General features: G+C 47.0%; 1 protein-coding gene across 4 annotated transcripts in view; it reads right to left on the bottom strand.

Moving 5' to 3' along the window:
• The window catches only part of nckipsd (NCK interacting protein with SH3 domain), a 253601-nt gene that overhangs the window by 34698 nt on the left and 206233 nt on the right, over positions 1-12670 (bottom strand). For all 4 annotated transcript variants that reach the window (XR_015759438.1, XR_015759439.1, XM_087994556.1 and 1 more), the window contains one exon: positions 6282-6410. Coding sequence is in view for 2 of the 4 variants with exons in the window: in XM_087994556.1 (XP_087850682.1) it covers positions 6282-6410 (129 nt within the window). In the remaining 2 variants the exon portion in view is untranslated. The remainder of the gene's footprint in view (positions 1-6281; positions 6411-12670) is intronic.

Raw genomic sequence — 12670 nt, 5'->3', positions numbered from 1 at the left:
CAGTCACTGGGACAGTGTCAGAGAATATCTGTCCCCCAGTCACTGGGACAGTGTCAGAGAATATCTGCCCCCCAGTCACTGGGACAGCGTGAGAGAATATCTGTCCCTCAGTCATTGGGACAGTGTGAGAGAATATCTGTCCCCTAGTCATTGGGACAGTGAGAGAGAATATCTGTCCCCCAGTCACTGGGACAGCGTGAGAGAATATCTGTCCCTCAGTCACTGGGACAGTGTCAGAGAATATCTGTCCCCAGTCATTGGGACAGCATGAGAGAATATCTGTCCCCAGGCATTGGGACAGCATGAGAGAATATCTGCCCCCCAGTCACTGGGACAGCGTGAGAGAATATCTGTCCCCCAGTCACTGAGACAGCGTCAGAGAATATCTGTCCCCCAGTCATTGGGACAGCGTGAGAGAATATCTGCCCCCAGTCATTGTGACAGCATGAGAGAATATCTGTGCCCAGGCATTGGGACAGCATGACAGAATATCTGCCCCCCAGTCACTGGGACAGCGTGAGAGAATATCTGTCCCCCAGTCACTGAGACAGCGTCAGAGAATATCTGTCCCCCAGTCATTGGGACAGTGTGAGAGAATATCTGTCCCTCGGTCACTGGGACAGCGTGAGAGAATATCTGTCCCCCAGTCACTGGGACAGCGTGAGAGAATATCTGTCCCCCAGTCACTGGGACAGCGTGAGAGAATATCTGTCCCCCAGTCACTGGGACAGCGTCAGAGAATATCTGTCCCCCAGTCACTGAGGCAGCGTCAGAGAATATCTGTCCCCCAGTCACTGGGACAGCGTGAGAGAATATCTGTCCCCCAGTCACTTGGACAGCGTGAGAGAATATCTGTCCCCCAGTCATTGGGACAGCATGAGAGAATATCTGTCCCCAGGCATTGGGACAGCATGAGAGAATATCTGCCCCCCAGTCACTGGGACAGCGTGAGAGAATATCTGTCCCCCAGTCACTGGGACAGTGTCAGAGAATATCTGTCCCCCAGTCACTGGGACAGTGTCAGAGAATATCTGCCCCCCAGTCACTGGGACAGCGTGAGAGAATATCTGTCCCTCAGTCATTGGGACAGTGTGAGAGAATATCTGTCCCCTAGTCATTGGGACAGTGAGAGAGAATATCTGTCCCCCAGTCACTGGGACAGCGTGAGAGAATATCTGTCCCTCAGTCACTGGGACAGTGTCAGAGAATATCTGTCCCCAGTCATTGGGACAGCATGAGAGAATATCTGTCCCCAGGCATTGGGACAGCATGAGAGAATATCTGCCCCCCAGTCACTGGGACAGCGTGAGAGAATATCTGTCCCCCAGTCACTGAGACAGCGTCAGAGAATATCTGTCCCCCAGTCATTGGGACAGCGTGAGAGAATATCTGCCCCCAGTCATTGTGACAGCATGAGAGAATATCTGTGCCCAGGCATTGGGACAGCATGACAGAATATCTGCCCCCCAGTCACTGGGACAGCGTGAGAGAATATCTGTCCCCCAGTCACTGAGACAGTGTCAGAGAATATCTGTCCCCCAGTCATTGGGACAGTGTGAGAGAATATCTGTCCCTCGGTCACTGGGACAGCGTGAGAGAATATCTGTCCCCCAGTCACTGGGACAGCGTGAGAGAATATCTGTCCCCCAGTCATTGGGACAGTGTTAGAGAATATCTGTTCCCCAGACACTGGGACAGCATGAGAGAATATCTGTCCCCCGGCATTGGGACAGCATGAGAGAATATCTGTCCCTCGGTCACTGGGACAGCGTCAGAGAATATCTGTCCCCCAGTCATTGGGACAGTGTGAGAGAATATCTATCCCTCAGTCACTGGGACTGCGTCAGAGAATATCTGTCCCCCAGTCACTGGGACAGTGTCAGACAATATCTGTCCCACAGTCACTTGGACAGCGTGAGAGAATATCTGTCCCCAGTCACTGAGACAGCGTCAGAGAATATCTGTCCCCTAGTCATTGGGACAGTGTGAGAGAATATCTGTCCCTCAGTCATTGGGACAGTGTGAGAGAATATCTGTTCCCTAGTCATTGGGACAGTGAGAGAGAATATCTGTCCCCTAGTCATTGGGACAGTGTGAGAGAATATCTGTCCCCCAGTCACTGGGACAACGTCAGAGAATATCTGTCCCTCAGTCACTGGGACAGTGTGCGAGGATCTGTCCCCAGTCACTGGGACAGCATCAGAGAATATCTGTCCCCCAGTCACTGAGACAGCGTCAGTGAATATCTGTCCCCCAGTCACTGGGACAGTGTGAGAGAATATCTGTCCCCCAGTCACTGGGACAGTGTGAGAGAATATCTGTCCCCCAGTCATTGGGACAGTGTCAGAGAATATCTGTCCCCCAGTCACTGGGACAGTGTCAGAGAATATCTGCCCCCCAGTCACTGGGACAGCGTCAGAGAATATCTGTCCCTCAGTCACTGGGACTGTGTGCGAGGATCTGTCCCCAGTCACTGGGACAGCGTCAGAGAATATCTGTCCCCCAGTCACTGAGACAGCGTCAGATAATATCTGTCCCCCAGTCACTGGGACAGTGTGAGAGAATATCTGTCCCCCAGTCACTGGGACAGTGTCAGAGAATATCTGTCCCTCAGTCACTGGGACAGCGTCAGAGAATATCTGTCCCTCAGTCACTGGGACAGTGTCAGAGAATATCTGTCCCCCAGTCACTGGGACAGCGTGAGAGAATATCTGTCCCCCAGTCACTGGGACAGCGTCAGAGAATATCTGTCCCCCAGTCACTGAGGCAGCGTCAGAGAATATCTGTCCCCCAGTCACTGGGACAGCGTGAGAGAATATCTGTCCCCCAGTCACTTGGACAGCGTGAGAGAATATCTGTCCCCCAGTCATTGGGACAGCATGAGAGAATATCTGTCCCCAGGCATTGGGACAGCATGAGAGAATATCTGCCCCCCAGTCACTGGGACAGCGTGAGAGAATATCTGTCCCCCAGTCACTGGGACAGTGTCAGAGAATATCTGTCCCCCAGTCACTGGGACAGTGTCAGAGAATATCTGCCCCCCAGTCACTGGGACAGCGTGAGAGAATATCTGTCCCTCAGTCATTGGGACAGTGTGAGAGAATATCTGTCCCCTAGTCATTGGGACAGTGAGAGAGAATATCTGTCCCCCAGTCACTGGGACAGCGTGAGAGAATATCTGTCCCTCAGTCACTGGGACAGTGTCAGAGAATATCTGTCCCCAGTCATTGGGACAGCATGAGAGAATATCTGTCCCCAGGCATTGGGACAGCATGAGAGAATATCTGCCCCCCAGTCACTGGGACAGCGTGAGAGAATATCTGTCCCCCAGTCACTGAGACAGCGTCAGAGAATATCTGTCCCCCAGTCATTGGGACAGCGTGAGAGAATATCTGCCCCCAGTCATTGTGACAGCATGAGAGAATATCTGTGCCCAGGCATTGGGACAGCATGACAGAATATCTGCCCCCCAGTCACTGGGACAGCGTGAGAGAATATCTGTCCCCCAGTCACTGAGACAGCGTCAGAGAATATCTGTCCCCCAGTCATTGGGACAGTGTGAGAGAATATCTGTCCCTCGGTCACTGGGACAGCGTGAGAGAATATCTGTCCCCCAGTCACTGGGACAGCGTGAGAGAATATCTGTCCCCCAGTCATTGGGACAGTGTGAGAGAATATCTGTCCCCCAGTCACTGGGACAGTGTCAGAGAATATCTGTCCCTCAGTCATTGGGACAGCGTCAGAGAATATTTGTCCCCCAGTCATTGGGACAGTGTGAGAGAATATCTGTACCCCAGTCACTGGGACAGTGTCAGAGAATATCTGTCCCCCAGTCATTGGGACAGCGTCAGAGAATATCTGTCCCTCAGTCATTGGGACAGCGTCAGAGAATATGTGGGCGGCACGGTGGCACAGTGGTTAGCACTGCTGCCTCACAGTGCCTGAGACCCGGGTTCAATTCCCGCCTCAGGCGACTGACTGTGTGGAGTTTGCACGTTCTCCCCGTGTCTGCGTGGGTTTGCTCCGGGTGCTCCGGTTTCCTCCCACAGTCCAAATGATGTGCAGGGTCAGGTGAATTGGCCATGTTAAATTACCCGTAGTGTTGGGTAAGGGGTAAATGTAAGTGTCAGAGAATATCTGTCCCCCAGTCACTGGGACAGCGTGAGAGAATATCTGTCCCCCAGTCACTGGGACAGCGTGAGAGAATATCTGCTCCCCAGTCACTGGGACAGTGTGAGAGAATATCTGTCCCTCGGTCACTGGGACAGCGTGAGAGAATATCTCTTCTGCACCCTCTCCAGAGCATTCACATCCTTTTGGTAATGTGGCCACCAGAACTGTACACAGTATTCCAAATGCGGCCAAACCAAAGTTCTATACAACTGTAACATGACCTGCCAACTCTTGTACTTAATACCCCGTCTGATAAAGGAAAGCATGGGATGTGCCTTCTTGACCACATTACTGATCTGCGTAGCCACCTTCAGGGAACAATGGACCTGAACACCCAGATCTCTCTGTGTAACTCCCTATTTTATGTCGTCTTTCAATGTTGTTCCTTTCCAAGTTCATCATCTGCATTGAACCTCATCTGCCACCTGTCGTCCCACTCCAACAACTTGTCAATGTCATCCCCACATTTTAAAATTCTAATGTCATCTGCAAATTGCTCCCTCCACACCAAGATCCAGATGATTAATATATATCAGACAAAGCAAGGGTCCCAATAACGATCCCTGGGGAACTCCACCACAAACCTTCCCCCATATATCGATTGACTATTATCTTCTGGTTTCTATCACTCGGCTAATTTTGTGTCCGTATTACTACTGACCCTTTTATACGGTGATCGACAGCTTTCCCCACATGTCTGTTGTGTGGCATTGTATCAAACGCCTTCTGGGGTACATCACATCGATAGCATTACCCTCATCAAACCTCTTCAACATACTCCAGCAAGTCCAATATAATGGTTTTTGGGAACTAAATGGATCTGGAAAACGATGGGTATTTTTAGGTTTTGACTAAGGTGGAGGAGGAGCATTGGGACAGATGATGGGAGTGTCAAGTGAAAAAAGCAAGGGAGTGATAATAGTTGTGGAGGAGAAATGTAGAAAAAGTGAGTGTGTTACTGGTAGGTGTTAGAGTCAAAGTCATAGAGCAGGGAGACAGGCCCTTTGGTCCAAGCCGACCAAAATGTCCATCCACACAAACCCCATTTCCCTACACTTGGCCAATATCCTTCTGAACCTTTCCTATTCATGTATTTGCCCAAATGCCTTTTACATGTTGTTAATGTACTTACCTCAACCACTTCTTCTACCAGTTCATTTCATATGTGCAACACCCTCTGTATAAAAATGGTGCCCCTCAGGTTCTCCTTTATTCTTTCATCTCACCTTAAACTGATGGCCTCTAGTCCTTAATTCCTCAACTCTGGGAAAAAGACTGAGTGCACTCACTCTATCCATGCCTCTCATGATCTTATACACTTCTACACCGCCCGCCCGCTCCCCCTCCCCCACCACCACCCCCCAACCAAGTCTCATACGCTCTAAAGAAAAAAGTCTTAGCTTGCCCAACCTCTCCCTATGACTTAAATAATTGAGTCCTGGCAACATCCTTGTAAACTTCTGCACTCTTTCCAGTTTAATAATGTCCTTCCTATAGCAAGGTGGCCAAAACAGAACACAATACTCCAAGTGCAGCCTCACAACGTCCTTTCCAACTGCAACATAACTTCCCAACTTCAATATTCAATGCCCTGACTGATGAAGGCCAGTGTGCCAAAACCTTTCTTCATTGCTCTGTTTCCATGCAACTCCACTTTCAGAGAACCATGCACCTGAACTCCAAGGTCCCTCTGTTCCACAGTGGAAAATAAATCAGCACTGTGGAGAGTCAACCATGCAAATGAGACATGGTGGTGGGTGTAGGGGTGGGGGGGACACATGAAGTGTTCATGGCCTGAACTTGTTGAAGTCAGTCTGGAGTCCTGAAGGCTGTGGGTAAGTGGAAAATGAGGTATTGTCCCTCCAGCTTGTATTGGGCTTTACTGGATCAGGCTAGAACAAAAATGTTAGTGTGAGAACAAGGTGGTTTGATAGATGAGTGGTGGAACCATTGAAAAATTCACCCCATCACTCCCAAGAACCATATTATGATGTCTAAAGATGTCTCCCTAGGCAGAAAGGTGGAAGGTGTCCCCTGGTTGAAATGATACAGGTTCAGTGCTGGGGGAAGCCACTTGTCTGCCTCTGCAGTACTTGGGAGGTACTTACCAAGAATGTGAAGATTGAAAGAGAGCAGAACATTTGTAAACAAATCTGGAAGCTGCTCCGTGGAATCAGATGACAAGCCCTCCTCAATCACATCTAGGAGAAACTGGATGAAAGCTGAATTCAGGTGCTCTGTGAACACAAAAGAAGCCTTTTATCTATCATACTCTGATAAACAAGGTATAAGCATCAAACAGAAATTGCTGGAGAAATTCAGCAGGTCGGGCAGTATATATGAAGAGAGAAACAGAGTTAATGCTTTGAGTCCAGTGACTCTTTGTCAGCGCAACATCGAGGGCCGATGGATGTGTACTGATGTACTACTGTGAGCTCCTTAGGATGTTCTATGTAACTGAACTTGAAACATCAACTTTTGTTTTCTCTCTCCAAAGACACTGCCAGACCCGCTGTGTTCCTCTACTAATGTTTATTTTTCTGTTTGTGTACATCCACAGCTCTTTGTTTTATTTAAAAGTGTAATTGTCAGTCAGGTTACATGGATGGTGAACAGCATAGTTACTCAGAGTGATATGGTGCCTGTTAGACACTGCTCTTGATACAGTTATCTCGGATCTCAGATGCCCCCACCACCTGCATGATACCCTTCTATCCCCCTCTTTGGCTAATTCAGCATTCCAAGTGAAACCACCAACCAGATTCCAGTCTTGAGGCTCTTGAACAGCACAGTGTTGTTCAGGATATCAAGATCCTGGGTTAGATAAAAAGGGAAAATGATGGCTCTTTAACTGCGAATGATAGCACGAGGATGTCATGATATTCAATACATCAATTGTGTAACCTTTTCATCTGTAAAGAACACTGCCTGAACACTGCCAGGGCTCTATTTCAGTTTGTGTAAAGAACTGCAGATCTCAGGAAAGAGTTCTGTGGAAAATTTAGATTGGAGGGAGATCATATGGATTGATAATTCTACTAAGTTACTTTCTCCTCCATAGTGCTAACCACCAAGATGCTGACGATCAGAGTTGTAGAATTCTCTGCCAAATTTTTGAATGTTTTCAAAAAGGTGTTAGGGAGAATTCTTAGCACTGAAGGGACCAATGGGCATGGGGCGAAAACGGGAACTGGGTACAGTGTTGGGGTGATCAGCCATGATCATACTGAATGGTGGCTCAAAGGGCAGAATGATGTACTTCTCTTCCTTTTTTTTTACGTTTCCATGTTACCTTAGGACTTGGAAAAAGATCAGTTTGCAACACTGTTCAAATCAAACCAGATTGGAGGTAACAGTGGTAAAAAGCTTCAGCTCCTAAGTGTTGCCATGGATTTCCCCACTGTTTCAGATATCATTCATGAAAAACAATTCCAACCTATTTATCCGATTCCTTGTTTCTCTAGGTCATGTCATAGAATTATAGATTAATACAGATGGAAACAGGCCCTTCAGACCAACTTGTCCGCACGATGAGATATTCCAATCTGACGTATTCCCAGTTGCCAGTATTTGGCCCATATCCCTCTAAACCCTTCCTAACCATATATCAATCCAGGTGACTTTTAAAACATCGTAATTGAGCCAGTCTCCGTCATTTTCTCTGGCAGTTCATTCCGTATTTGCACTACCCTCTGTGTGAAATTTACCTCTCAGGTTCTTTTTAATTTTTTCCACTCACATCTCTAGTTTGGGACTCCCCCCACCCTAGGAAAATGATCTTGGCTATTCGCCCTCTCCATGCCCTTCATGGTTTTATAAACCTCTGCAAGGTCACCCCTCGGCCTCCGATGGTCCAGGGGAAAAAAAAGCCCCAACCTATTCAGATAGTGGCACATTGATTAGAAATTATGTGAGAATGAGCAGTACATAGCCAATGAGTTGGAGATATTATTAGACATCGCTGGAGCAGGTGGGTCGTGAACCCGACGTCCTGGCCCAGAGGTCGGATACTGCCACTGCATCACAAGAGCCCCCAATTCTCTCATATTTTTGTATCCAATGCCCATGTGACTTAGCCACCCAATGTCCAATCAGCTCTTAGCTTGCATTAACTGCTCAAGTACGAATGTTCCCAAATAATGCATGTCCATCAGAGTTACAGCCTGCATCAGTTCCAAGGGTTCCCAAACTCACCAGAAACGTTGCACCCTTGGTTCAACAAGAAGTTGGACATTGCCAAGAACAGATTCACCCTTCGCATCACCACCAGTGACTGCCTGCTCCGTGATCACACTTCTACAAGTGAACAGCCTGACAGAGGGTGGCTTGGATTTCTGTGGACAAGACGTAGTGAGCCACCTTCAACATTCTGGGAGAGATAGCAAAATCATAGCTGGATGGGAACACCTGAAATGTCAGGGACCATAACCTTTGCCGTAAGCGTTTTGACAAAGCCCTTTGCAAGACTTTGCTAGTTTGAGTAAAAGCTGATGGAATTATAGTTAAATTAGTGGCCTGATTAGGAAATGGTCTGAGGCAGAGTGTGACAGAATGCGACTTGGTGGAATCTCACAGCCACCTGTGTTCAGGACTCAACTATTTGCTGAACTTACTATGATCTCAGACTTAGATGACAAGATAGAGACGAAGTTTGCCAATGAAACAAATATCAACCGCATTGCCAAAGGAGAAGACAAAACAAAGTTCCAAATATATTACTAGACTAGACAGGATTGAGGTTCACAAGGAGCAAATGTTAGTAATTCTGGGAAGTGTGAAAATAGATAAGTCCCCTGGACCGGATGGGATTTATCCTAGGATTCTCTGGAAAGCCAGGGAGAAGATTGCAGAGCCTTTGGCATTGATCTCTATGTCATCATTGTCTACAGGAATAGTACCAGAAGACTGAAGATTAGCAAATGTTGTTCCCTTGTTCAAGAAGGGGAATAAGGACAACCCTGGTAATTATAGACCAGTGAGCCTTACTTCGGTTGTGGATAAAGTGTTGGAAAAGATTATAAGATATAGGATTTTTAGTCATCTAGAGAGGAATAAGTTGATTAGGGATAGTCTACATGGTTTTGTGAAGGGTAGGTTGTACCTCACAAACTTATTGAGTTTTTTGAGAAGGTGACTAAACATGTGGATGAGGGTAAAGTGGTTGCGGTGGTGTATATGGATTTCAGTAAGGTGTTTGATAAGGTTCCCCATGGTAGGCTATTGCACAAAATACAGAGGCATGGGACTGAGGGTGATTTGGTGAATTGATTCAGGAATTGGCTCGCTGAAAGAAGACAGAGGATGGTGGTTGATGGGAAATGTTCACCCTGGAGTTTAGTTACTAATGGAGAACTGCAAGGATGTGTTTTGGGGCCATTACTGTTTGTCATTTTTATAAATGACCTGGATGAGGGCTTAGAAGGATGGGTTAGTACATAGTGTCATCTGCACAAAGATTGGTAGAACCTTAGTGCAGAAGGATGCTGTAGGTTACAGAGGGACATAGATAAGCTGAGAGCTGGGCTGAGAGGTAGCAAATGGAGTTTAATGGTGAGATGATTCACTTTGGAAGAAGCAACAGGAATGCAGAGTACTGAGTTAATGGTAAGAGTCTTGGTAGTGTAGATGAACAGAAAGACCTTGGTGTCCATGTGCATTGATCCCTGGAAGTTGCCACCCAGGTTGATAATGTTGTTAAGAAGGCATACGGTGTGTTAGCTTTTATTGGTAGAGGGACTGAGTTTCAGAGCCACGAGGTCATGCTGCAGTTGTACAAAATTCTGGAGCGGCTGCGCTTGGAGTATTGCGTACAGTTCTGGTCACCACTTTATAGGAAGGATGTGGAAGCTTTGGAAAGGGTTCAGAGGTGACTTACTAGGATGTTGCCTGGTATGGAGGGAAGGTCTTACGAGGAAAGGCTGAGGGACTTGAGGCTGTTTTCATTAGAGAGAAGGTTGAGGGGTGACCTAATTGAGACATATAAGATAATCAGAGGTTTAGATAGGGTGGACTGTGAGAACCTTTTTCCTCACATGATGATGGCTAGCAAGAGCGGTCTTAGCTTTAAATTGAGGGGTGATAGATATAGGACAGATGTCAGAGAGTAGCAGGGGCGTGGAACGCACTGCCTGTAACAGTAGTAGACTCGCCAACTTTAAGGGCAATGGATAAACATATGGATGTAAATGGAATAGCATCAACTCAGAATTGATGAGCTGGAAACTGAGCTTCCAATGTTGAGACACAACCGGGATGGGGAGAGTTATCTGGACGCTATATTTCAGGAGATGGTCACACCCATTAGACTAACTAACTCCTATTCAGCCAGTGGTCAGGGAGAGGAGGGTGTGGCTGTGAGTGAGGGAGGTAGAGTTGCAGGAGTCTCAGCCCCTTGTCCAGCAGGTTCAAGAGTTTTGCTCTCTGTGTGGACAGGAATGGGGACTGCAGAGAGGATGAGCTGACTGACCACAGCACTGTGGTGCAGGGAGCCATTCAAATGGGGGGGAATGAGAAGAGAAATGTTGTTGTATTTGGGGATTGTATAATTAGGGGCAGAGACACTGTTCTCTGTGTCCAGGATCGAGAGTCCCGAAGATTGTGTTGCCAGCCTGGTGCTCGGATTCAGGATATCTCATCTGGGCTGCAGAGGTACTTGGAATGGGAGGGTAAATATCCAGTGGTTGTGGTCCATGCAGGTACCAAAACATAAATAAAACCAGGACAGAGGCTCTGAACAGCCGGGAGCTAAATTAGGAAGCAGAACCAAACAGGTAATAATCTCTGGATTCCTACCTGACCCACGAGCTAATTGGCACAGGTCAATAAGATTAAGCAGATAAATGCTTGGCTTAAAGATTGGTGTGGAAGGAATGGGTTTGAATTCATGGGATATAGGCACCAGTACTGGGGAAGAAGGGGCCAGTTCTGATGGGATGGTCTTCATCTGAATGGTGCTGGGACATAATTAGGGCTATAGATAGGGCTTTAAACTAAATACAGGGTGTGGGGGGAGGCGGGGGACGTCAGTGAAAGGGGAAATTAGAAAACTCGAATTAAAAAAGAAGGTAAGAGTGCAGAATTCAGGACAAGTTATTAAAATCTCCAGCATAGACACAAATAGAACAGAGTATCTGGAAAGAGTTAGCAATCAAACTTTGATTACACTGGACAAACGAATGACAACACGAAGAGGGACAGTTAATGCAGGACTGAAGGTGTTATATCTGAATGCACACAGTCTAAGGAATATGGTAAATCTGCTGTGGGCGCAGATTGAAATTGGCAGGCATGATATGGTGGGCATCACGGGGACTTTACGGGTTTTGCTCCCTGTGTGACAGAAAGCAGAGAATGGGGATAAAAGGTTCCTTTTCAGGGCAGCAGTTGGTGACATGTGGTGTTCCACAAGACTCCGTGTTGGGACCGCAACCTCTCACTTTCTACATTAACAATCTAGATGGAGGAACTGACGGCATTTTGGCTAAGTTTGCAGATGATACAAAGATAGGGAGAGGGACAGGTAGCATTGAAGAGGGAGGCGACAGAAGGATTTGGACAGGTTAGGAGATTGGGCAAAGAAGTGGCAGATGAAGTACAACATGGGAAAGTGTGAAGTCAGGCACCTTGGCAGCAAGAATAGAGACATGGACAATTTTCTAAATGGGGAGAAAATTCCAAAGTCTGAAGTGCAGTGACTTGGGAGTTCTAGTCCAGGATTCTCTCAAGGTAAACTTGTAGGTTGAGTCAGCAGTTAGGAAGTCAAATGCAAAGTTGGCATTTATTTCAAGACGACTTGAATATAAAAGCAGGGATTTTTTTTTTGAAGCTTTATAAGGCTCTGGTCAGACCACATTTGGAATATTATGTGCAGCTTTGGGCCCCATACCTCAGGAAGAATGGACTGACCCTGGAGCGGGTTCATGAGAATGGCCCCAGGAATGAACAGCTGAACTTATGAGGAACATTTCAGGACTCTGAGTTGGTACTTGATGGAGTTTAGAAGGATGAGGGCAGATCCAACTAAAACATATAGAATACTGAATATCTTGGACACAGTAGATGTTGGGAAGGTGTTTCCATTGGTAGGAGAGACTAGGACCAAGGGCACAGCCTTAGAGTAAAGGGAAGACCTTTTAGAACAGAAACCACTGAACCACCAGGCAGTCCCAATGTCTCTTGGACTTTGCAAGAACACTGGGTGATCTCATTGAAACACTGGCTTGACAGGGCAGATGCTGAAAGGAGGTCTCCCCATAACAAGATTAGAACTATGGGAAACTGCTCAAAAGTAAAAGGTCTCCCATTTAAAATGGAGGCAATAGCATATTGCCCTCAAAGGGCTGAGAGTTTGTGGAACTCTCTTTCCCAGAGGTGGGATCAGAGAGATTCTTGATGAAAAAGTGAGTGAAAAGTTACTGGGTGTTGACAAGAATCGCGTTGGAGGGGCAAGCTCAGAGAGACTGATTGAGCTCCTGCTAATTCTCCAGTTCATACATTT

The sequence above is a fragment of the Chiloscyllium plagiosum genome, unplaced genomic scaffold (assembly GCF_037043375.1).
Source record: "Chiloscyllium plagiosum isolate Xiang-an unplaced genomic scaffold, Cpla_swu_hap1 HiC_scaffold_14, whole genome shotgun sequence".
NCBI classification, from domain to species: Eukaryota; Metazoa; Chordata; class Chondrichthyes; order Orectolobiformes; family Hemiscylliidae; genus Chiloscyllium; species Chiloscyllium plagiosum.
This window is presented reverse-complemented; position numbering and strand designations above follow the sequence as displayed.